Source organism: Tauraco erythrolophus, chromosome 10 (assembly GCF_009769465.1).
Source record: "Tauraco erythrolophus isolate bTauEry1 chromosome 10, bTauEry1.pri, whole genome shotgun sequence".
Taxonomy (NCBI): domain Eukaryota; kingdom Metazoa; phylum Chordata; class Aves; order Musophagiformes; family Musophagidae; genus Tauraco; species Tauraco erythrolophus.
In genome coordinates this window covers 33,400,424-33,427,546 of record NC_141474.1, presented here as the reverse complement: position 1 = coordinate 33,427,546, position 27,123 = coordinate 33,400,424, and the positions used below count along the sequence as shown (strand labels likewise).

Genomic DNA, 27,123 nt, shown 5'->3' with positions numbered 1-27,123 from the left:
GAAATGTCGTCTTTTGAGTAAGTTGATTCAGGTTCTGAAATTAAAACACTTTAATTTCATTTCCTTTAAGGCAATTTCTTAGAACTCCAGCCATCTTTAGCAGCCAATAGCGGATGATTTTTGTAGACTGCAAGTTGACAACTCAAGTTATTGTGCTGTCATACAAATGACTTTTTTAGGTCTGAGTCCGAACTCAGACTCCCAACTTAACGAAAGACCAAAATCCTACCTGAAGTAATTTATTCAGCTCTCAGATCACATACTTGAAACATAATCCTTGACTGCAAAATTTACAAATATTTTACCGAGCTATTGGAACTGAAATTGCACACCCAGTAGGTCTCCGAATATCTGCATCTCCTAAAAAAGAGACAAATATTAAAATATGTTTCAGTACAAAAAAGTTTTCTGTGATTTAAACCACGTCGGAGGTTTAAAAAGCTGTGAAAAAGCGTATGATAGAATGTTTTTATTTGAAAAAAATAATAAAATCCCCCTTCCCCTTTCTGAATTGTCGGCGGCACTTAAAGAAACGACGCGTCCATTGACAAAGCTGAGTATTCATACCACAACGATTTGTGTCTGGTTGAGTCTGCCCATCCTGTCAAGCAGTTAAACTTCACAGAAGATACTTGCTGCAATGTCTGTTCAACAACCAGAAGAATCTTTAATAAAATATTTGAATATAAATCTTTTCTACGACTTTCTAGTTTGTTGTTGTAAATAGTTATATTTACAAAGGCCTCGCTTATTTACAATTCAGCTGAAATCATAGATTCATTGGGTCCATGGATGCTGGAGTCTCCTAGTAGGGAAGACTGCTTTGAGTCAATTTTGTACGGTTTTTGAGTTTTGTTTCCAAAAACTGTTATGCCGATCCCCCCCGGGTGACTCGGAATCGACATATGAGATAGCAAAGGAATATTTGCTTCCTGGTTGGATCCCGAAGACGGCAAACTAGTGACGTGACCCGTGCTAGTCGATCCGCTGGCGCTGCTGGGAGAACGACTCTTTGGTGGAGGACAGTGCTGGATTACCCTGGGTGGACCTTGCGGTTGATAGTGGGCAGCTGGGAAAGCAGCATATCCTGGTGGAATGGGGTACCCGTTGATGGGGATGTATCGCTGGTTTTGAGGTATCGGCGGTCCGATGAACCCGGCGATTTGGCCTTGCGGTATACCTTGTGCTGGAAACATGTAGTTAGGGTACCTCGGATTACTGAGATTACTAACGGGACTCGCGCTGAGGGAAGTCGTTTGCGTGGTGGCATTCCCACCAGAGGGGGTAGTAGAACTAGTGTGACTTGAAAGACCCTCCCACGAGCGCAGCCTGGCATGGATTTCTTTAAATCGTGGCCTCCGAGACGGCAGATCATGCCAGCACTCTGTCATCAGGCTATACATTCTGGGGGGACAGTCTTCAGAGCACGGCAGCAGTTGCCTTTTCCTGATCATCTCTATGACTTCTTGGTTACTAAATCCGTAATATGGTTGAAGTCCAAAGCTGAATATCTCCCATAAAACAACTCCAAAGGACCAAATATCTGAATCGGAAGAGAACTTGCCGTACATAATTGCCTCCGGTGGCATCCAGCGAATTGGCAAGAGCGACTTGTTTTGAACTCTGTAATAATCTGCCGAGTAGATTTCTCTCGAGAGTCCGAGGTCTGAAATTTTCACGTGAAGTTGCTCTCCAATTAAAATGTTACGAGCAGCGAGATCTTTATGGACAAAAAAATGACTTGCTAAGTACTCCATCCCCGCTGCAATCTGGACAGCAATATGCAGGAAATCCCCGTGATCCAGGCTGGATTTTACAGTCCCGTCCTCATCGCTGCTGCATCCGACATCCGAATGCGGCGATCGCATGATGAGAAACTCGTGGAGGTCTCCTTGGTTCATGTACTCGAACAGCATGCAGACGGGTTGCTCCTGGGTCACAACGCCCAAGAGGCAGACGATGTTAGGGTGATGGAGCTCGGCCATGAGGGACGCTTCTTGCTGGAACTCTGCCCACTGCTGGGGGTTGTTAAAGTCTTTTAGTGTCTTGATAGCAACGAGCTGAGCGTGATCCATGCCTGGAAGGTAGAGGTGCCCCTTGTAGATCTTGCCGAAAGCACATTCACCCAGTTCTTCCATGAAACGCACAGCAGACAGAGGCAACTCCTTTGCTTTACTCTGTTAAACAATGAAACGACAGCAAAAACACGTCAGAAAAACAGGACCAAAAACGCATTTTTAAGTAAAGGATCTTTTCCCACAGGAAGTCCGAAAGCCAAGCAGACCGACCTGGGAATTCCCTGGGCCCCACATCCTTTTGGCAACGCTCCTGCTCAGCCCCGTGAGACGCGGGCGCTGGTGCGACGGCATCAGCCCCACACCAGATACAGCCTGGGGGACACCAGCATCCCAACATCGGCAAAGCCAAGGGCCGAGTGCTGCCTAATCTCTGTGCACCATGCTCCAAACCCAAATGTAAAATTACTTTTTACCCTCTAGACAAGATCAGTTAAAAGTAGTAAGTATCAGATCTAAATATATGCAGGAACCATCAGCTTTTCAGCAAAGGCATTTATATACTTGGCCTCGGGCATTTATCTACTTAAAATTGAATCTGACTAATTTCAGGAATTGAGGCAATTCACATACTTTAAGTTAAGTACATGCTGAAGTGTTTTCTGGGCCAGGGCCTGAAGTTTAAGCAGAAAACTTTTTTATTTTTTAAAAAAACCTATGTCCTTGTAGCCAATCCCTCCTTGACTTTGCTATTAACCCTTCAATGTACAGTAGCGACTACTGCTGTTCACACTTGACTGGATGTTCAATTCTGAAACACGCAGGACAGTCAGCTGGGTAAATGTTTTTAGAACTCTGTTGTTATTCTGGGTGCATATATTCACTCCTAGGCCATAAAGAAGTATTATTTTCAGACATTAACTTCCACGTGTGCTTGTAACACCTACGCTCAAACCCACTCAGTTAGGGTCTTCGGTATAGCCATAGGTAGTAATTTAAGGTAATGAGTTTGGGATTTGTATCTCCTAAATTAGTGTAAATATTAGCATCCCTGAAATAATGTAACAGCAGCTTTACAGTGGCAATATAGGAAAAGAACTGACATTTTAAAAAATAATTTTAAAATGACATTTTAGAGTAAATGAATTCTAATCGTATTGACCACTTATGACTTTAAGACAAATACTGCATTAATAGTAATATTAATATTAATATTAATAGTAATAATAATAATAATAATAATAATAATAATAATAATAATAATAATAATAATAATAATAATGTTGTCATTTAAGCAGGCAGCCAGTAGACTGTACGGTGATGGCAGGAAATTAGCTATATCGTTGAGGAACAGATGGTTTATATTACACAAATCCTTTAGGCTAAAACTTGTTTAGGTCTGGCATATTGTAAATTATATTTTAGTAATGAAAGTGAAATGACCTCTGTCTGACCTGAGGCTGGGTTCGTCTGTTTGAACCAACACAGTGGAAAACTCTGAAAGAAAATGAAGTCATAAAGTTTTGGCAGGAAGGGCTCACTTCAAGTTAAGCGGTTCTAACCCTGCGCAGTTTTTGTTTGACAAGTATTTGTCACACATGGGTGTACAAAACGTAAGGAAGTGTAAAATACGTAGGAGGCAGCACGCCAGAGTAAACCCAGCACAAAGGGAGAGCGGCGAGAGCGGAGCCCACCGCCTCCATTGCCCGATCGGCTCCTTCCATTAGGCGAACGACAAGACGAGCTTAGTTTTTTATATTTTTATATTTTTGGAAGGCAATTAAAATCCCAGGTTTTCGGATGAAACGCTAACATTTTTATTCGCGTGAGCAAACGCTCACCTGCCTCAGCTGGAGCTTGAAGCCTAAGCGTGTTTTTGCCCAGAGCTGACATTAATACTGGATATAGTATTTAAAAGTAGGATTCTACTTCCTTTCTTTTAAAATTTTGTTTGAAAGGCAATCAAAACATTTGAGCCAGGGAGAGCTGGGTTTCCCAGTGGGAAAACACAGAATTAGCATAAATGAGATGGAAAGTTTTTTGCAGCACACGACTTCAAACATAAAAAGAAAACGGGATGGTCTGTATTTGCAAACGTTTCCGGGCGAGTTGCGTTCCTGTAGTGTGTGCAGAAGCCATCGGCGCGTCAGCAGCCAGGGTGGAAACTGTGACCTCATTAAAACGATGCTGAAATTGCCATTATCTTCAGTTTAGGCAGGACTGTACCCCAAATAGAACTGGGACCAAGAAGCAAATTCAAATTTAACAAAATATTCCGTGAGGTTGGATGCAAGGTGTAGTTTTGACATCTACCTAATTAAATGTTTTTTGTACTACTACCAATGTTTTGCTATACAGCTACTTTAAGCTGTACAGGCAAGCTGAAATTAAGAACTTAAAGGAAAATTGAGATAAATTCACTGGGCCAGTGCATGGGGGACTGAGGAATAAAAAGTTTAGTTTTATCACTGACTTAAAAGGAGTCTCCTATGCCTTCGGTGAGCTGGTGGCGAGTTGGAATTTTCCTCTGCAACGACATTCCATGTCCATCCCTGCTGCACTGAGACTGCAGCTCCACACGCACACAGGGCATCATGCCCAAAGGAGCAACTAGTGCCCGGGTGGCACAGCTCCATCCACCCCAGCCCCTTCCACTCCCTGTATCTCACAGGACACAGTTACTTACCACAGAATCACAGAACGGTTTGGGTTGGAAGGGACCTCAAAGATCATCTAGTTCCAACCCCCCTGCCATGGGCAGGGACACCCTCCACTACACCAGGTTGCCCAAAGCCCCATCCAATCTGGCCTTGAACACTTCCAGGGATGGGGCAGCCACAGCTTCTCTGGGCAACCTGTGCCAGTGTTTCACCACCCTCACTGTAATTTCTTCCTTAGATCTCATCTAAATCTCCCCTCTTTCGGTTTAAAGCCATTGCCCCTTGTCCCATCACTACAGGCCCTTGTCCAAAGCCCCTCTCCAGCTTTCCTGTAGCCCCTTTAGGTACTGGAAAGCTGCAATAAGATCACCCCGGAGCCTTCTCTTCTCCAGGCTGAACAGCCCCAACTCTCTCAGCCTGTCTCCATAGCAGAGGTGCTCCAGCCCTTGGATCATCTTGGTGGCCCTATTAGGTCATTTTCCCTAGGCTGCCACAATTAACTCTTTATACGCTAATTCTATAAACTTGACATTTAAGAGTAAGCAATAGCAGCACCCGTAGCTGCTTTTATTGAGCTTCAGAAGAAAATCCAGAACTTAGTCAGAGATGGAGAACACAGCTCCTGAAATACAAGGGTAACCTTTCCCAATGGTGAGTGATTAGCTCTGCTGAAAGAATACCTACGGCAGCCATATTCGAGGATTAGAGTTCACATTGCTGAAACTCAATAAAATCAGAATTTGGATTCATTTTGCTATGTCGTTTTCTAATAAAAATAACAGCTTACTCAAAGGTGGGTCTGACTGCTTCAGATACCGCAGTCTACACAGCTTCTATTCTAATTACTTGTAGATACTGATTTTCACTCTGAAATGCTTCAAAAGAGCAATCTCCATCAAGTTGTCGAAGAGAACTGGCACGGTGTGAAAAACAAGGCCAACGCTCTTCCCAGGGCATTATTCTGCCCAGAGGTGGCAGAAGGCAGTTACAGCCCTGAAGTGGGTGATCCATACTGGTTTGCAAATTGGTTGCCCTGCCAATAAACGAGGAGCTCGAGGTTAAACACGCTTAAATCCTAAATGATTTTTAAAAGTGCTTCATGAACCTGGGAATACAGCGAAGTGAAACATCGTCAACAAGGGCCGCTGTGCATCAGCTGCGCTGGCCAGAACTGCAGGCAGATTTTTTGAGGCTCTGTTTTGGTAATTTCTCTTTTTAACGGAGAGAATGAGTAAGCCTGAAAAAGCAAGGCACAAATCTTGCCAAAGTGATTTCAGCTGAGTGAAAGATGACATATGACTACAGCAGACCCATGAAAAAACCCTCCTGAGAAAATGCTGAATCACGTCTTTATCTGCACTACTTTCTAACTTAAACGAGGCAATTTAGAAATGCTTCAGACACAGGCTGGCTGCTTTATTACAAAAACCCTCCAGCTCCTATTTATCCAGCTACATGGCCAGAAAGGAATTACCTCCACAGGTCCAGCACACTTCCTACGCTGCTGCTGAGAAAAGTCCTTACAAAAATTAGAGCTAAAGGCACCAGTAGAAATTGCAAGTTGGAAATCAGCTTCCCATTTCAGTGCTGAGTTGATCAAAGCATTTCACTCCCCGCCTTTACAGACAGCAAATGCCGAAGCAGAAACGAGGGATTACCTTTGGTTTGTAGGCGTTGAGCATCGACATCTCCACGTTTTGTCCTCTTACGTGTTTAGGCTGTCTTTGAACGGGAGGGGAGGATGACTTCTGATTGTTGCGACAGATGCAGATGAAGAAGAAGAGCAAGGCTATGGCCAGGGGAATAGTAACACTTGGCACCAGGATATACAAGATTTCCATTTTATTCTTTTCCTTGGAATCCTTATAATCTGGTTCAGAAAACAAAACAAAACAAAAAACAACAAATGAAGTATCCGACAGAGTCAAACACATCCCTGGGCCAACTAGAAGTATTAAGAATAAAACATCCAGGTAATGCTACTGCGATCCACTTTGAATGCTGTTTTATTCCTTAACATTAAAGGAACAATTAATTTTGTTGAGTAACATTTCTGTAGGAACACAGAATGGCCAGGAACAACTTCCCTGCAGCACGTCAGCTCAAACCTACGTATGGTCATTAAACAGCTGAATACTGTGAGGTGGCTGTTGCTTGGGGTGAAATGAAGTAATGGTCTAATACGGGTCCACAGAAAAGTTAATTTCTAAAACAGCTTATGGAAGAACGGCTCTGGTGGGATTATAGACTCCTTGTTTTAATATGTACATTAGGTTTTGGTGCCATAGTTCCCTTAATCCAACAGAAATGTGGGGAGCCATTAAAAAGGATGGTTTTATCCCCCTGTTTATTTCCAGCCTCCTGTTCCCAACATCTCCTAGCACTGGCCAAAGCACTTGTGTGGTCACCCAGGGCACTGGAACAACTGAAAACTCAATTTCTAGTTAAGTCTAGGTGCAGGAGCAGGACAATTAGGGTCTCTAGAGCAGAAAAAAAGGAGAACACCTGGGAAACAGGAGGAAATGTATGGAAACAGCAAGAAATAGAGAAAACGGTCCTGGTTTTTATCCCAGAAAGGCAGGAACGGGGTTCAAAAAGTCTAAACACAGACAAAAGCTGTAGCAAAATCTTAAAAAACCCTCTACTATACTGAGGACTTGGTCTTAATAGGATTCATGGGCTAAGGGGAAAACCCACCCCTCTACCAACTACACACTAATAGCACATCATCCCAGCAAGGTGGCGAAGGCGGGCACAAAGGACACGGCGATCGGAGCAGAAAGGAATGCTAGAAGAGCATGGACGGAAAAGAAGGATCCAGAAGAGGTTGGGAAGCTGGTTTATTTAACAGTGCAATATTTCCTCCCTCCGCGCACACCTCTCTTTGCAGCCAGGGAGGGAGTGATCAATTTTAGAAACGTGAAACCCTCTTCCACCACTGCCCAGCGAGGCACGGTTGGGATTCAGGCACGGCCGGGATTCAGGCACGGCCGGGATTCAGGCACGGCTGGGATTCCAGCACCCGCCTCCCTCCAGCCGGCTCTGCTTTCACAGGGCTTAGAGGAAAGGTGCAGAGGGAGAGGAGGGAGAAGCTTCGGGAAGGAGCTCACGTCCTGGCGTGACAAGGACATACCTTCCAGCGGGACTGCTGTGAGCACGGGGACGCTGCAGCCTGCTTTGCTCTGCTATTTCCCAGGAGCATCCATAAAATTTAGGGTATAATTACGCACAGATTAACACACTAACTACAGGGCACCCCGGGAGCTTTGAAGATCACCCTGAGCTGCAGGCCTGATGGCCGCAGGAGATGGCAAATGTCTGCAGCAGCACCAGGCTTAGCTGATTCTGGTGGAACGGGGAATGTTTTATTATTCCTACAGGGTCATTTCGGTTTGTTTGTCTGTGTTTTCCAGGCTGGATTTGTAGAAGTGCTTAGCAGCCCACACAGATATCTTTTATGTGCTTAATTAAACATGAACTTGATCTGAAGCTTGGGTTTGACCCAAATTGTGACAGAGGCAAAGTTCAAACGGTTCTGGATGTCGCTTTGCATAACCCCTCTCCTCTTACAGGCTCGTGCTGTCCTTCTGCTCCCCCACGCTCCTTTTGGGCCATTCTTTTTAGATTAAGTTGTGCCATCTGGTTTTTAATTGAGAGGAGAGGTAGTCCAAGAATTTCTACGGCCTTTGGGAAACAAGAGAGGACTAAAGCACCGTCCCCGTTACGTTCTGCCTGTGCCCAGCAGAAGGGCATCACGTGCTCTCGCCCCGTCTTCAGCGAACGTCCGGCTCTCCAGCGCGGACCCACCACGGGTGTCCTTCCGGAGCTGCTGCCCTCTCGCAAGGACACACAATCGGTGCCTTTCCCCTCTCCTTCAAAACCTTCTTGTGTTTGTTTTTGCTAAGCCTCATGCTCCAATTGCTCCATGTTTCACATCTTCCTATACTCAGGTTGACAAACTTTTAGGAAACGAATCTATTGCGGCTCGCGAGACAACTGAAGGATACAGTTGAAGAAAGAAAAAGAAAGCAGCAGCACGAGGCAGATGGAGACCTGGGCACTAGTTCATCACCTGAGCTGCTCCAGTCAAAGGGAATTATTATTCTTATTAAGTAGCAGCTCCTACCCTGAAGCCTCATTAGGCTAATAGGTTTCTTGGGAGCCACCCTAATTAAATCCATTTCCCATCTAGGCATGTCCTGGTGAGGCAGAATGCACAATACTTATTAAAATGTGCCTGAAATGGCTCTTTCAGCCAGTGCAAAACCAGCAGAATGCAAGTCCCACGTGGTATTTTGGTTTTAATATGCAGATTAGCATTGAACAATTAAATTACTACTCACCTGACACAGCTCTATTGGTCTGTATTTAGAACAATAACACCATAAATCCCAGCTGTACAGCGAGGACCATTTAAGGCAGTGGTAAGAGGTAATTAAACCCCTTGTTAGGAATCCTTCGAGCCAGCCAGCCTATCTCATTTATTATCTAGTAAAACGTTCAAACCACAGACTTTTGCAACACGTCCAAAAGCGTCCTTCTTTCAGCTAGTTCAGATCAAAAAAAAAAGACTGAGCCAGTCCTGGGATCTCTGAGCCCATCTCAAGGGGGCCTGGCAAGCAGCACCCCCATCAACTCTGAATTTCTTAATTATCCAGAAGTCATGGAAAACACAAAACGCACATGGCCGAGAGGTCGTACAGCGCCAGTGCAGTGGAGTACACGGAGCTCAACAGCATCATTGGTGGTGGGCACACCGAGACCCCTGAGCTGGCCCAAACCCAGCTGCCCAAACCCCCTGGGGCTGAGCTACATCTCTGGACCCGGAGCAGCCCCGGGGTCTGTGCCTGCAGCCGTGCAGCTCCCGGGATGGAGAGCCAAGGGCCGACCATACGCTAAGGGGAGTCCTGCTCACTGCTACTTGGACCCAGATTTTCGTACTGGAAGGGCTGAAAAAGATCTTCGGAACAGTTTATACAGATTAAATTATTCTTGGGTAGTCAATCTATCACTGTGGCTAATTAACAAGAAAAATAACTGAAGTTAAATGCACTGAAATAATAGTAAAAGAGATACAGGAGTCTAAAGAGCGTATATGAATTTCAGAGAGGGTTTGAGATGCACATGATATAGCCCAGACTGTCTGCCTTTCCCCTGGTCTAGTCTTTCAGTAAGAACATAATTTAGATCCCATTTTGGCATTGATTCCCATCTTTCCATTAATTGAAAAAGACTTTGGAGCAGGCTCAGAACATGTCTCGCTGCAGGAATGTTCATAGCCATAACCAGAAATAATTTAATTTGGTTATGGCTATCGAACAGTAACATCAAAAGGTATCTCTTTTCCAAGGGGAAAGGTAATGTTACTGGGACAACTTGTAGGCAACATAAAATTTTGTGTAAAACTTTGTACCGTGAATTTCCAGAACATTTCTGGGTGCATTTCTGGCATGTCCATGCAAATAGCTGTATTTTTTTCTTGGCACGCTCTCAATATTGTTATTTTCAAATGCAGATAAAACAATTAGGAACCATTTGTTCAGGTCTTCCATTCACTTCCCCTGAGTCTCAGAAAAGCAGAATAAAATGAGAGCTGAATTTCCATTTTTGTTCATTTTGCAAAACCAAAATGCAGCCAAGGCAGTTCTGTAAACACAAACTTAAAATACAGCTGAGAGGGTCTGGCAAGATCATCTCTGCTTTTTAAACAAGGCCTGAGCTCTGTTAACTGAGGTTTGCATTTATTCAAACGGCTCTTAATAAACCAAGCGAAATGGAGAACGTTTTATAACCACTTTGTGGGTCAGTGTCAACAGTGCAACTTCTGTGATCCGATTCCATTTGGGCTCAGGAGTCGTATTGATCACAGAATCATAGAATCACAGAACGGTTTGGGTCGGAAGGGACCTCAAAGACCACCCAGTTCCAACCCCCCTGCCATGGGCAGGGACACCCTCCACTACACCAGGTTGCTCAAAGCCTCGTCCAACCTGGCCTTGAACACTTCCAAGGATGGGGCAGCTACAACTTCTCTGGGCAACCTGTGCCAGTGCCTCACCACCCTCAGAGTGAAAAATTTCTTCCTTAGATCTAATTTAAATCTCCCCTCTTTCAGTTTAAAGCCATTGCCCCTTGTCCTATCACTCCATGCCCTTGCAAAAAGGTAATGGCAACCTGGAAAGCCCAGGATGCTCGGGCTGGTAACGCACTGCTGCTTCTTCACCTTCTGGGGAGTGCTCACGTATTCCCTAATAAAGTATTTTCATGCCACCACTTTGCCAGCTGCATGGACAGTGAGTGCTCAAAGGTTTCCTCGGGGTGGGGATGCTGTAGCTTTAGCTACAAACCCTGTAGTTACCTTCTCCTACAGCTTCCTTTTCAGGATCAAAAACCACTTTGGGCACAGCCCTCTCGAGCTCCTGTTTTGCAGGATGGCTGTAGGGATGTAACAAAACAGTTTCCCTTTTTGTTCCAAAATGTAGAACACTGGAACAGGTTGCCCAGAGAGGTGGTGGATGCTCCATCCCTGGAGACATTCAAGGCCAGGTTGGACGGGGCCCTGAGCAACCTGATCTAGTTGGAGATATCCCTGTTCCTTGCAGGGGGGTTGGACTAGATGACCTTTGAAGGTCCCTTCCAGCCCTGACCATTCTATGATTCTATGATTCTATGAAACACAAAAGAAGGTCAGTAATTACCACAAGCTGGGACGTCGCAAAGCTCAGACTTGAAGTTCTCATCTAAGGTGAAGCACCACGGGGCGTCCTTCTGGTTGCCCGGGTTGCGGCAGTAGGAGTGGCCCCCGTTGAGCTCGGGGTACCTGATGGCAGTGAAGGTGTGGGTGTGGGGGTACTGCGAGTTCCACGGCTGGCACTGCCGCCCCGACCGGGTCACGCTCACCGTCCCCCGGTAATCCACGCCTGTGCTGTTGTAGCATTTGTGATCTGAAAAAACAAAACAAAACAAAACAAAAAACCCAAAAAGTCATAGTTGGTGGTGGCTGCTGGCATCCCCCCGCCCCAGCGTGCTGCTGCTGGCCCGGGGCCGGGAAACCCAGTTTGGGAGCACGGGCTCCCAATTTGCTGCGGCTGTAAGGCAGGGGCTGCTTTGCATTCACATTCCTGGGAGGATTTAAAGCTTATGCTTCTGTATCAAAAACAGCTTATGCCAAGCGTTTTTAATATAAGATACACAAAAGAAGGAAAAACTACAGTGGGAACCCGAATTGCAGCCATTATTTTCCTACGAAGGTGGAGAATTTGTGGGAGCCACGTTTTATATTTGACTATTCAGTTGGATAAGGGTTGTGAACAGGCTGCAGCCCAGCCTGATCAAAGAGTGAGTTCAGCTGATGCCTAAAATTCGGCTGGATTAGGCAGGGATAGCCCTGGCCCCGGACCCTATACATGTTCTTCCTGATGAGCACCCCTATACTGCACCCACGGTCCTGCTGGAGCACATCAGGGTGCTGTGGGAGGACGGGGAGGCTGCAGCTACCCCTGTTCCTCTGTATTCAAATGCTGATGCTGCCACTGTTTCGTACTTTTGGAATAATTAGAAAAGATCTGAAACCAACAGGCAGCATCTCGCGTGAGCCCATGGGCAGCTAAAGAAAAAGCTGGAAAAGTATTCCTGAATTTCTAAAGCCCAGCGCCAGCTCCAGCTCTGATGCACAAGCCAACCTCACTGCCAACCTTTTCACAGCGGTGCTTTTTGCACGGAGGCACAGACGGTTTTCCCTTACTTTTATTTATGGGATCTGCCATCGGAATCCCAATCCGGATACAATTGACAGCTTCGGGGCTATCTGGCTGGGGAAGATCTTCGCAGTTGGGCAGCTTTAATCTCATCAGGATCATGGGATTAGACCTCGCAAAAATATACTCTGTCTGACACAGGACGTTTTCCAGGATTTCACATTCATCGCGGCACAGGTCTCGCGGCTTCGGAGCGGACGAGGTCTCGTCGCAGTAGGGGAAGGCGTAATGGCACAGCGAAGGAATAGCAAACTGGGAGCATTTATCCGACAAATGGCTGGAAGTGCCAATCATGGTGAAGGCAGCTGTAAAATATACAAAAGGATTTTACTTAACCCGGTGGGAATTTTATTCCTGTGCTCTTGCCTTCCCAGTATAACCCTCACTTCCCATTGCGACTATTCTTTTCAGATGTTCAGGTGATGAACGGGCCTTCCAGAAATGCAGAGCACTAATTACATTACAAGTTATTAACAACACTGATTTTGCTGACAGAGAAAATACATCTGGTTTTCAACACGGGATTAATGTCGAGCATGTTACCAAAACCCCAAACCTAATTATATTTCTTTTTTTTTTTTTTTCCCCTCAAATAATTTATAACAGTTTGCAAAGTCGTATAATATTTGGATGCCTTTTGCCCAACAGGTAAAAACCAAAGTTCCTGCAGGATGACAGCACCAGTACCTTCATGGAAGATGTCAGCTTTCCTACTATCCCAAATGACTTTTCGAACAAAACGGTGTAACGTTATGAACTGTTGGCTGTAGAGAAACCATTGGCCTTCCCTGAGAGCAATGCAAAAGCTTTTTTTGCAATGCTGACAGTGTTTGGAGGCAAAGGAAGAACACTCTAGGGGGGAGAGAAATTTGGAATGTTTTGACAGCAAGAGAAAATCTGAATATAGAGAATGTGATTACTGTGGCTAGGATCTGCCCTAGATTAATTTATATAAAAAAATAGAGAAGTATCACGATATCTGTGAGGCCTCGGTTTGAATTCAGCACCCTCATCAGCACAGCATCTCCCACAAAAATGATGAAAAGTGGTTCTTTACTAAATGTAAAAGAAAACCACTATTTGCTGAGTCATTTAGGCAGCCTCTTGCAGCACCTACGGCTCTCCTACCCGATCTCAACCACGTAATGATCAACTTTTAAAATCTTCTTGGGTAACAGCAGCACAAGGTAGGCTGGCCACTCCTTTGAGCCACTCTGAGCTGTAGATACACAGCCCCTTCTCTTTGGAAAATCATATTTTAGTTTCTTTCGGGGGAGCTGGAGCAGCAGAGCCACGGAGGCTGCTCAGATGGTCACTCCCTCCACCGACACGGCACGACGCCGGCGTCCTGGGCGAGCTTTGTTGGGGGAAGCTCACAGCAAGAGAGGATAAAGAGCAAATAAAAATAGTATTTGCAGTTTGTAAAACTCTAGCAGCTTTTTGGGAAAAGACAGCTTGGCGGGGAAGAAGCAAGTGCGTATTTTACCCACCTGTGATCTGATTTTCTATTTCCCCTTGCATGTGCAAAGACTCCATATAAATGGTTCGATTCCCAATGAAGCGGGCGCAGGCGATGCCCCTGTAGGGCTGGCAAAAACCGTCCTCTTCATACTCGTCACTGAAACCAATCATAAACACAAAAGGGTGAAACACTTGGCGTGCAACTCGGCAACAAAACGTCCCTCCGGGGAGCTGGCGCTCGTATCCCGAGCGGCCGACGCCAGGGGCTCATCCTTGCGCTCCGCGATTCGTTCCGGGCGATGCTCCCCCGGCGCGGCAGCCCCCGCGTCGCCTTCCCCTCCGCTGGGAGCCTCTGATAAGGGATTATAGGGTCTTTAGGAAGCACAGGGGGCACGGCACGGGCTTTGTGCCCTGGCTGATTTTAACCTCGAAGGGTTCCCACACTGCTGCAGGTATTTTTCAGTATCTCGCAAACGATCCCAAAGTGGATATAAGGATTAGATCCTTCTCATCACCGAGATCTCGAATATTTATTTTTTGAAAAAACTTCAGCTGCCTGCTGAAAACAGGTAGTGGCATTTCAGGTTGGACAGAACATGCATTAATGTTGCATGAAATTAATGCTTTTTGCATGAGACGGAGGGTTATACCCAGCAATATACCCAGCCTGGACATGAACAGCCTGAAAAAACAGATTTATGTTTATTCAACATGCTGTTTTCTATCTTTGAACCAAACTTGTACTTAATATCGATAAACGTAGCAGGAAGAGTCATGTTAGCAGAGACAGGATTTCAAGTGTACGTAGAAAAATCAAACCACTCCCAGCACTGACACGCTTGAAATAGGAAATGTTTCTTCAGTCTTCCACGAGTGCGGTAACAGTTATTGCTAAAACAGAACCAAAGCTACGGCAGGAGTTAAATAGTCAGTTTTCTTTCATTAGGTGCTTTGGTTTATGCAATATAGGAGACATTTAGTGCAGAAATCCAGATGTGAAAATATTTGCCAGTATTCCTCAAACGAAGCAAAGAAAGGAAATTACTAAACCTCTGAAGACCAGTCCAGTCACTGCGTGTTTTGAAGAGATAATCAGCAAAGTGCCGGCACACAACGGAGAGTTTTGCGGATGTTTTGAGGAGGGGTTTGCAGACGGGATCACTGAAACACGCACCCAACGGCACGAATCAGCCCTTCGACCTCCTCGCTTTGAGAATCCCGTTGGAGATACCTGGGAGCCGTTTTCTGAAAAGGCAGACGGCTTTGCTGGGAACCCAACAACGGGAGACACTTACGGAAAAATTGCTAATAATTTCTTTGTTATTCATGTTGGTACCCACCTAAGACAGCTACTAGATGGCTCTCAAATTAGGAAAACCGATAGTGGAATATCCCCAAGCATGAACACAGCTGTGTAGGCAATAGGTTACGTTCTTTGTGTGCTTTGTTTTTTTTTTTTGTGGAATCCATCCTCCCCCAGATGCCAAAAGCCCAACAGCGGAATCAGACTATGCCATTAATAGGGAAAAATCAGAGCTTTTTTAATCAACTCTGCCATTAAGTTTTAACAAAAGACACTTTCATCCCCTCCTGAAGACCTTGGCTGTGAGAGCTTGGAAATGCAAATTACATTTCACCTCTTTGAAGTCACCCTTTCATTGTGTGCATGGTTTGGAGCAAGCAGCCAGCCTCCAGCCGGGCTCCCCAGCGCCCGACACAGCGGCCGGGGCGAGGTAATGGGATTAGCAGGAAGAAGTGCTAGGATCGCCTTCCAGGACACCCCAAACATCTCCCGGCATTCCTCAGCTACCAGCTCCAGAGCACCGTCCCGGGATTCACACAGCGTTGTTTTCCAGTTCACAGGGAGAAGCCAGACACCAGGAATTAACCACAGTCATTGATGACTGTGAAGACAGGGGGGTGGGGAAGAGGGATGGTAGAGATGGAAACCTCCTTCCACAGACATCTCACATCAATTGAGAAACCAACAGGAAGGGATCCAGGCTTCACCGGGTGATGGTCCCAAGATGTTCCCAAGTACATTGAAAAGTGGATTGCAAAAGCGCAACCTTTAAACTGTCAATTAAACTCTTCATTAACTGGAGCATGCTGGGATAATGGATAGTACCCAGCCAACACAGACACTCTGAGATGTAAACAGAGACATATAACCACATCCATGTGTTTCTGCGTAGAGTCAGCTCTGGTGAAAATACTTCTACTCTGTTGGTTCTTGAAGAGAAGATGAAACAGCTGACACCTCAGCCGAAAAACCACAATAGCCACTGCAGGCTCTGGAGGTCAGTTCTCCATCACCTAATCAATAAATTCCCCAATAGGACATGAATTATCATTTATTGTGGAATTTAACTCAGAAACTACACCTAACAGGCCCTTGAAGGCAAACAAGCATTGCAATTTAAGCACACAACTAGATAGAGAAGACAAAACCAGGAGGAATGTGATTAACATCTCAACAAAGCAAAATCACCTCTGAGGCTCACCTTTGAACTAAAGGTTTACCTACAACAGCTGCAGCAGCGAGGCTTGCGAGGGAGCAGGGACACCAGTTTACCTGGATGGAAATGCCTGGAGGAGCAGGATTTTGGAGATAATCTCAGAAGGGGAAGATTAGAGAGGAGAGCCTGGATCCCACCACCTCTGCCACCCGGGCTGCATGCCAGCCTGGAACTCACAGAGGTAAACCATGGGATTAGTAGCTCAGATGGAGCAGGCATTACTTTGACTTGTTTTGGAAACAAGCTCCATAATGGGGCAGAAAGATAACCCAAATTAAAGGAACAGGTGCATCACAGTACGACAGAAGGACCCCTGAGACATGAGAGGACACGGTCCCCTGGTCTCTGCTCCCAGAGCTGCTCCGCTGGGGCACAGTGGTAAAGAAGGGAAGTGCTGGGCTGTCAGGTTCATCTGTTGCTCCTGACAGCTATCAGGAGCTCAGAATAGCAGCTCCTGCAATAAGAGTACCTGATCCTGGTAACACGTCACTGGGGTGAAGTTATTGGCACATGCTGGTCAAGGAACAAGCGGTCACATCTCACTCCCTGGCCCCATTTCTGTATCAGCCTTCGTCGGCCGTTCAGGGTCACACGAAATCCCCTCTTGCCTCTGCATCTCTTCATGACATCTCTTCCCCTGCCTCACTCCTGCAGCTCTTTTCTGTGATGGCTCAGGATGGAAATGGTCACATCTAGTATCGAGGGCCTCCTTGGGCATCCCTTTGGTTCTTGAGGGACAACCAAAGCTGTATCCAGCAATATCCAGGGCAGCCCTGGAGACAACGCTGCTGTCAACGCAGCTGTGACTCTGCCAGATGGACGCTCCTTGAGCCATCGCTCCCCAGTGATGCTTTTTGGGGGGCGGCCACCAGCTCTCCACCTAAGACCACCTCCCGCTGAACGAACGGCTGCCGAGGCTGAACACCCTCTGCTCACCAGACATTTCATCCAAAACCAGAGCCCACGATAGCATGTAGAGCTCCTATGCGGCTTGAACACGTTCCCCACCTCCTGCTGCCAACTGGCAACCGCGCCGGCGGCTGGTGTTGAAACGCAGCTACTGGTGTCTCGGGGTGGGGGCTGAGATTCCTTTGACACAGCTCCCATTTCGTGCACCTCACGTGCTTTTTGTAAACAAATCACAGCATCACTGCTCGAACGAGTACCTGCTTCACGGTCCCGACCCGATTCTACCCACAGCAAAAGGATGGGGCCATTTAACGACCGACAGACGATACAGCACTGTAGTGTTTTAAGATTATTTCTTTTCAGATTTGGTTTCCACTCGGTTTTCTGTTTGGGTCTTGAAATATTTCTAGCCTTGATGCTTACCTTGGAGCATTTAGATCCCGCTGTGGTTCCCCTTGCGACAATACTTCTGGCTTCATGTCATAATAGTACCAGGGATTGAATTTACACCATACTCAGGTGTCTTTAAGGACCTGATTGCACAAAGTTTACTGATGACTGAGAGCTTTGAAGGGCGTCCACATCAATTCACTAACGCAACCTGACCTAACCTAGAGCCTCCACGTTGACGTGGGATGGACTCGGTCTTCACGCAGCCCAAACTTGAGCAGCATCTTTCTTTCTATGGATTCCAGAGGCTGCATAGAAGGATCAGCACCACAATAAGGTACTTCACGTCTCTTTAGGTACATCTGAACATCAGTAAGTGCCTGCCTGAGTAAAAGGACCCTTTCCTTCACATGTAGTTTAAGACGGCAAAGGTCTCAACAAGGGTCACCCAGACAGAGCCAGAAGCAGAGACCAAGTCACAGCACACAAAAATTTTGCAAACAACTGACACAGAATTCACTGTCACCACTCGGGTTCATTTCCCCCACTTCAATTTTCTTTATTCACATCTGTCAACCCTGGGCCACCAGCAGCTTTTCACATACTGAAATGGTAACAAAATGTGCCGGTTTTGGCTGGGATGGAGGTAATTTCCTTCACAGTAGCTACCACGGGGCTACGTTTTGGATTTGTGCTGAAAAGTGGTGATAACGTGGGGATGTTTTCGGTACTGCTGAGCTGTGTCAAGGCATTTTCTGCTTCTCACCCCACCCCACCAGCGAGGAGGGTGAAGGTGCACAAGAAGTTGGGAGGGGACACAGCCGGGACCAAAGCGATATTCCACACACCATATGACGCCATTCCTTGTTTTGCTTTGCTTGCGTGCGTGGCTTTTGCTTTCCCTATTAAACTGTCTTTACCTCAACCCCCAAGTTTTCTCACTTTTGCTCTTCTGATTCTCCCCCCCTTCCCATCGGGGTGGAGTGAGCGAGCGGCTGAGTGGTGCTCAGCTGCTGGCTGGGGTTAAACCATGACACAAAATAATAAACCAACTCTAAACCAAAGAACGGCCAGTGCAAGTTCATGCCTCTCCTCCTTCCTTTTGCTTCTCACTCAGACCCTCCCAACGGCTTTCTCCGTGTTACCCAACTTCACAGCAAGATCCTCTTCTTCTGTCTGGGATATCCTCTCTCACCCCATCTGACTTTGGCATATTGAAGAGGTAAACATGATTCCAGAGGAGGTAGTTACCATTTCTGCCAGATTCTCCGTCAAAGTCCACTTCCCAACATACTGCCTTTTCTTTGCCAGTTTTTTCCGAAATTACCAGAAATTGCCCGAATCTAAACAACGTCCCCAGCAAATGTCAACAACGGCTCCAGGAACCTAGTTTAGCAAAAGCTTTGTAACATGAGTTCACTTAGAAGGATTTATTAAATTAATAGCAAAACTGAACCTTGTGAAATCATGTTGTATTTATTTTTACAATATCCAATGTACTAAAAATACATATTCCAAAGATGGTGTAATTGTGTGGTCATTTCTTCCACACCCTATGCATTTTTTTTCACCCTATGCATTTTTTCCCCCCTTTTTTTTTTTCACTTTAAGAAGGATCTGCATGAGTACCCAATGAGAAAGAATCATAAATACAGGACTAATTTTGATATTTTGACAGAAAACGGGCAAAGGAGAGATGTAGGACAAGGGAAGACAAAGTCCCAAATGCTTCAAGTGTCCCAAGATGAGGGGCAGGAGCATCACTCTCCCTCCCAATGCCTGTTCCAACACCCGCCCGCTATGATACATACTTACACTTAGGTCTGTGAGTTGGTTAAATGGGATCATGGAATTACCATTATTTTGGTAACCAAATTTTTGGTAATCCAAAATAGGGGAGTGTACATAGAGACAGTGAGGATTAATAAAAGCAGCAGGGGAAAGGACATCATAACATTCCGCGACGCTGGAAGCTGGCTGTGTAAAACCAGCGTGGGATTAAGGTGTGCACGCAAAGCCAGACTGATCTATTTACCAATTTGAAGAGCAAAAGCAAAAAAAAATGCTGCATTATCTCAGAGATCTACCAAGTGGAGATGGCTTTGGCTCAGTGTGAAGACTGTCCAGACTTTTTTTTTTTTTCCACTTACAAAGTGAAAGGCATTTCGTCTTGCTTAAAAATAAATAAATGCTCTACCGTAGCACTAAACTAGTCAGAGCTGTATATCTAAATAATTTATATCCAACAACAGAGCACTGATGGCAAAATGCAGCCAATGTTGCCTAGTTCAGACAACCAAGTGCATTACACCCTTTCCCTGCCAAGGGAAAACTGCTGCTTGCTGTGGTGGGACAGCAGAAGAACAAGTGGATGGCTCAGCTCCCGGCACCCCGGCACAGCCGGGGATCCGCACGGTGCTGGGGGACACCCTGTGCCCTCTCAACAGCTGCACCGAAACGGTCCTGCTCAACCCTGGGATCAGGCACTTACAAATTTGCTGCCTAAAACTGGAGTTATGGAGGGTGTTCCTTTAGGGGAGTCAAGTTCATAATGAATGCTGGTAGGTGACAGCACGGAGGGAAGAAACATGCCTTGGAAAACTTTGCTGTTAATTACAAGGTGTATCAATAAATCATTTTTATTATTACATATATCCAACACACCTTCTGTACATGTGTTAATGCTGTATAAATTATTTGTACATTGTTAAATAAATTCTATTTTGTTCCCTACTCATGTTCCAGCTTCACAGAGAGTAACATGAAAAGAGTTTTTATTTGGCAGACGTCCCTTAAAGCAAACAGATGAATAATATTCTGTCCCACTTTCCAAAGAGCAAAACCCAGTTGCTTGTGCCTCTCTTTGAAAACGGGAACATGTTGGCTCTGCTTCACGACAATATTTCAGAAACGTGAGGGCTGCGTTTGACTTTGCAAAAAGAAGAGAATTGCCCCGACTTGCACGTCGCTACGTAATTTAAGGAAAAGTTCTGTGCAATACAAGCTATTGCTGTTTTGACACCCCTTTAAAGTCGCAGGGCAGCTAGGGTTTAAACGGTTCACTAGAAAAGCATAGGCATAAAATAAAAAATTAATAATGCTGTCCTTTGACACCATCAAATTTAGAGTCCCGTAGCATCACTGATACACCTGGATCGTAAAAATAACAATAATAAAATTCAATCAGCAAATACGATCTGCCTAAGGAACCACTCACCCAGTTGTCATCTCGCATTCCACACTGATAGCTGGTTTAACACGATGCCTCCCACCCAGAGACGGGTAAAGCATCCAAAATTAATGTGAGTTTGGGATATTGTTTTGCACGTGGGATGGCACCGAGCGGCCCGGGCCAGCGCTGAGGCCACGTTACGGCCATCACCCACCAAAACTGGGACAGACAAAATTCCCTGACCCCTCCAAAATCTTAGAGTTACCCAAAGCCAGTGGTCTGAGCGTTTCTCAGGGCTGCGCTCCCCTCCGCCAGTCACTCCTCGTTAGAGGATTCCGGTGCTGAAAGGAGGCCGGGCTGTGCGGAGACACAGACATCCCTGGTGAGAGCTGACATGTGTTTCCTACTAACCTCATCCGGGCAGCGTGGTAGCATCCACAGTTTTGGAAGCTTAATAAAATACATCTCCCTTGCAATTAATCCCTTGGCAAGGATGCGCCGAAGCAATTCCGGCGGGTTTTCTTTTGCCGTCGTAAGGAAGTTTTACAGCGTCGCTATCAAAACGACTCCTTTTGGGGAAGGAAAAGCTGCCTAGAAAAGCTCAATAACGGCCACCATGAATTTGATCTAAGTATTGACCAAAAATAAACAAACTAGCTGGAATGTTAGCCTCCGAGATGCACTCTTTTTCTCCTCTTAAACACTTTATAACAGTCCCTTCCCTACGAAATTCCTCCTGCAAAGCCAACGGGCATCCCTGCAAGCATGGGCGCGAGCCGGCCGTGCCTGCTCAGCAGCTGCAGCTGGTTAGGAAACAACCTTGGATCCGGCGCTCGGATCTCTCCTGGCAGGTTTCTTACATCATTATTCAAGATGAACTGCAAATCATATGCTCATAGTTATGGAAATGGCAGGAAACTTCTTGTGCTTATGTTTGGTTTGACAAAGCTATTTTCAGGTTACGTTTGGAAGGCTGCTTTGGCCAAGCTTCTAGATGGAGAGGGGAAAAAAATGTAAAATGTTTTTGAAAAGCAGTCAAGCAGGATAAGATTACAAGTGCTAAACGTTGCCTCTTCTATCAAACCTTTGTACTGCACAGAAAAACACACTCCCTCTTCCCAGGCTGCCGCGTGGAGCTGCAATGATCTCACACACACGTTCCTTATCCGCCTCTCATCGGGCATTAACCTTTAGATAAGGAGTTTTTGATGGAACCATCATCAGCTTCACCCCATAAATCGGCTGCAGCCGCTCTGCCCTGAGTGATAGCAGACCCCTCCCTCCAAGGGGGGTCAGGTCCTTGGTTTGATGTCCCTTGGGAGCGGATGGACAGGACCAGACCACATCACATCCACATCCATCTCCTACGTGGTGCAAAAGCAACCCTCGGGCGCTGTGCCGGAAGCTGGACATGAAATAAGAGCCAGGCAAAGGGAAGAGATTTCCTCTGTCTAAGCACCTTGGTCCCATCCCTCAGATTTTTGCCCAAATCCCCAATAATTGGGACCTTTTTGAACACGTTTTATGAGCAGCCTCAAAGTGTTCTACAGCCTGACTGCTGCATCTCCGTTGGCCACCCATGCCCAACCATCACAGCCCGGTGCAGCTCCCATTGTACACATGATATCAAGCCATCAGATCCCATGGAGCTCCTTAAACAAACATCTCATTGCTTTCACATGCACAAAAAGGATTTCAGTGATCTATTTGACCGGGAAGCTGATGTTCCCCGGAGACCGTTCTCCATCTCCAGCATTTCCAAATGGGAGAGTTACTACAGGTTTGCTTGGCGCTGCACGAGGCCGGCACCTTTTGACATAGAAGGGGAGAACAACACACCTTCCTGCCTCTCTGGGGTCTGCCAGGAGGATGTATGTAGGACTACAAACAGGTCCTATCACAAAGGACATACTTAGATCTTATTCAGTCTCTAGTCAATAAAAATCCTCAATAGTAAGGAATTCATTCATTATGTAGTCACATGAAGTTACGAAAGTTGTTTAGACTTCATTGACCAATTAAATAAACTGCAGATTACACTGTGCATCTCCCCCACAATTTTTCCCCCCCCTTCATAACATACAGAAAAGTGCAACTCTGTGATATATTAAAAAAAGAAACTTGAAATATAAGAGAAATACAGGCAAGTTTGAGTCACCTTTCAAATGGCTTGACCTGGACATTAAGGGCTTTATTGCCAAATATTTTACTGCCTCTCTGCAGGCATAATGGGGTTTCAGAGCGAGCGTTCACGCAACCGATACCGCACGAGAAAGTCTCTTTACACCAAACGTGTGGCACAACCAGGCTTGAATGCAGAAGGAGCTGGGTCCTCTGAGGTGCACTGGTTTGAGAAAACAGCAGGGACAAGGGTACTTTGAAGCCGTGTGATTAGAAGAGGGTGAAGAATAATAACAAGGTTTTGAAGTAACACCTTTCTGTTTGCCTTACATTAAATCTCTTTTGTGCGAGACGTTCTTTTTTTAAGGAAAAATTAACATTTTAAATTTTCCAGGCAGCATTGCTAATGATCCCTGTCTGTCTCACAGCTGCTTATTCGTTGCTAACGACTGAAACTGCTCAAGTGTTCAACAGAAGAGATTTTATTGCTACAGTATGATACACACCTACTTTTGCCACAGGATTGTCAAGTCTTCTGGAATACACAGGAAATAACCCACATTCACAACTGGGAACATCAAAATCAAAAACATTTACTCTAAAGCAAAAGACAACTTTTTATGGCATTAACGCACGGACTATTTAAATAACATGGGAAAGTATCTTCATTTTCAAGCTGTTTTTCCATCCTAAGCATTTTTTTTTCTTTCTCTCCTATGGAAGGACACCCAAACTTCCCATTCTGCAGCAAAGTGTCTTAAAGAGTTGGTTTATTCCCTGATAAAAACTATTGCAGACTGTTCTTTGCCCAGGGGTAGGGACTTCTTACAGAGGGCAACAGCCCTTCCTGGGCGTCAGGACACTGCAAATACAGCTTTGAACTATTCCTAACCAATACAAAAACTTGTAAGCACCAAGAGCCAATATTGAGCACTACAAAAGGAGTTTCAGAACTTCTGCAGCCTGTTTTATCTCTAACTCTTTCTTGCTTTACCTTATTTTCAGAAGTCATGGCTTTGTTTCTGCTCCTCCCTCCCCTCTCCTTCCTTCTAACATTTAATTTGTCTTATGTGACTCAAATAGGTCTTTCTTCTGGTGACCCAATATTTTAACCTTAAGCATGATGAAAAACAGACTTCGCAAATCTGACACTTGAACTAAAAGTGAAACACATGCCTCAGCACAAGTTAATTAAAAATAATACGTAGAATGTTGGCTTGCTTAAACTATTATTTGACCAAAAAATTTACACCCATCAATAACTACTATAGTCCACAATTGCCACAAAAATAATAGTATCCACCATAAGCTCAAACTCACTGCAAAAATTACTTATATTACTTCTCCTTTTATTTAACAAAAGTGCTCAGGGATCCTGCTGAAGCTGCTGAGTTCTCCCCAAAGAGATGCCGGAGCACACAGCGTGCACGAGGGCTGTCTGAGCACCGGGGCACGGGCATGGACTTCAGCCCATGGTACCCCAATGCATGAGCCCTGTACCTGCCCAGCATCGTGCATCACTGTTAGATGCCCCAATATTAAGTCAGATACCAATAATTAGTTGTGGATAACTAATTTTACAGGCATGTAGCCTTGTTCCTCTCAATGTAGTAACTCTTGCCCTAGAAGGCGTATCTGTGGTTCGCTTCGATGGGACAGAGGAGAGGCCAGGCACTATAAAGTAAGGACAGTGGATGGAGAGCAACTACATGGAAAAAGACGATCTGAAATTCCATACTCCTTTAAAAAAAACTAGCAGAAAACATATTTTTCTAAATGGTCTTCTTAGGAATCATGTCCAGGTAGGAATACAGCGTTCTTCTCTCCTGACGAGCAGCATGGGGCTTGCTGGGTTTATGAGCATAATAGTCATACTTCGGCTGGGGGTAGCTGGTTAAGTCCAAAACCATTTTAGGCAGTTAGTCTTACTGAAATAGTTGGTCAAGTTTAACAACTGTGAAAACATTTAAAGTTCACATAACTTGCAGGTCTATCATAAATTCTGCTCCTGACAGACACACATAAATAGAGGCTCCTCAGCTGGGAATAGCCAGTCTGCTTTAAAGGGTATCGTGAGTTATATTAAACTGAGAATGTCTTGTGAAAAAGATTCCTTTCGAGATAAGAAACTCTTTCTTAAGACAACAAACAAGAGCGAAAATATGCTTCAGTGAAAATTAAGATCTGCCCATCCATCCCCTAATGGCAATCAGACATGGCATGGAGAACTTGTTTGTTTTCTTTAAAAGCATTACGCCTCTCTGCGGAGGCTGCGCAGACCAGCACGAGGCATCCACACTTCAGAAAGTGTCTTGGGACCAAAATATTCATGTTTCAGTCAGCCTTGAGAAGGGTGCCTAGCCCTAAATTCTGAAAATCCGGATTTGAAGGAAGAACTGTGTAAAAATGGCAGCTTTCTGCTCAGAAATGAGCCAAATCCCTTCGAAAACTTTCATTCTTAGGACAAAAAAAGCAGTCACTGCCTTTTCCTCCTGCTACCAGAAAAGAGTGAACACATTGCAACACGCCTTCCTGCCTATTTTCTGGCAACAGCATTAAAAGAATTATTAAGTAAATTCTGACCTACATTTTTTTTTTTTCATTTTTTGTTGTGGTAAAAGAAGATGGAAACATGTCATGTGGCAAGGCCAGCCAGTTTGATGAAACACCACAAGCTTAAAGCCTTGGTCTGAGCAACTCAAAGAAAAGCCAAAAAAAAGAAAAAAAAACAAAAGCCCAGCTTGTTTGCAGGGAGGTGTTTGTAGAAAACATGTAAGATATGCCACTTTGCAGCCTATTTACAACCAATAATTGGTATTCAAGGTGAAAAAAAACCACTTCCCTCCCCCCATAACCAGCACTGTGGTTTTTATGATTCAAGTGGCAGAGGAAAGAAAAGGTACGTGTTTTTTCTGGACTTGTCCAAGTTTGCAGGATATGCAATTTATTGCTATTTACCAGCAAATAAAACTATTCTAATTGCTTTATTTAGTTTTATTTTATTAGTCCAGTGTGTCAGCAACTGAGAAGAGTAATTTGATCACATTTTGCATTAGAAATCATTTATGCTAAGTTCCCACTGTGAACAGATTACAAATTTCTAAGACATTTTACACACGATTACTCGGGTACTTGGATGCAAACTATATTGGGAGCACTCATGACACCCACTGTACTATTTCCCAGTAAGAAAGTGTGTGCCTGCCAGACTTCCGACTTGCCTCAGCACGGCGTGGTGGGCTGAGTCGCGTGACACCAAAATTTCACCTGTAATTCTGAAATTAATTGGTATTGATAAGGTTATATGCATGTTACATATTCCCTCACTGGAAAAATATTATTTAAAATATTATTTAAGATAATAGAACTGTTTCTAGAGCCTTGTTTTAATAAAGTCTGTCCTGGCATATTTTTGCAGTTGTACTTAATCTAAAAGCTGGTTTTTATCTTTAAGTAGGTGAAATGCTGGTTCATATCAATCCTAACTCTTATCGCAGGCTGGTGATATAAAACATGTATTTCACAACTGCATAAAAAAATTAAATGAGGATTAAGCCAAACATCATTTAAAAAGGCATGCACACATACCATCCACGCAGCAAAGTGACTTACACACAGTGTGTGTGAGACAAAAATCACAGCAAATGGTATTTATATACCATTGCTCCTTTTATCCAGCCGAGGAACTTTATTTTAGCAAGACCATGATTGCCTATTTTGTCTCACAAAAACCCCTTGTATGCTGAGGATGGAGTAACATTCCCGTGTTATTCAACAGTGAGGAAAAATATGGAGCAGCTCCACAGAAACCCATGGAGTTCCTCTGGGTTTATCCCCATACAGCTGAGATCAGACTCTGAAACACTCACAGCTCCTGATGCCAACTATTGCCCCAAACAAAGCTCCCAGTGCAAAGTAAACGTTCTCCAGATTGTTCCTTCACATTTGTCGTTGCTAAAATAATATATTCTCTCGCTTTTTTTTCTTCTTTTCAAATCTACAGAAGACAGTACGCTCATGGAAGGTCAAATCCTCATCTGCTACTTATGCCTGGGCTAATGTGCTTCCATTGAGGAGGAAAAATTGACATCACCATATTTTAAATAAATGCTAAACTTT

At 44.9% G+C, this 27,123-nt stretch overlaps 1 protein-coding gene across 1 annotated transcript in view; it reads right to left on the bottom strand.

Annotated features, from left to right (window-relative positions):
• Positions 1–752: 752 nt before the first annotated feature.
• Positions 753–27,123, bottom strand: part of ROR1 (ROR family WNT receptor 1) — a 173,215-nt gene continuing 146,844 nt past the window's right edge. The window contains exons 5-9 of the mRNA XM_086617361.1: positions 13,923–14,050; positions 12,420–12,737; positions 11,374–11,619; positions 6,334–6,545; positions 753–2,177 (exon numbers count right to left, since the gene is read on the bottom strand). Of these exons, the coding sequence (XP_086473487.1) occupies positions 753–2,177; positions 6,334–6,545; positions 11,374–11,619; positions 12,420–12,737; positions 13,923–14,050 (2,329 nt within the window). The remainder of the gene's footprint in view (positions 2,178–6,333; positions 6,546–11,373; positions 11,620–12,419; positions 12,738–13,922; positions 14,051–27,123) is intronic.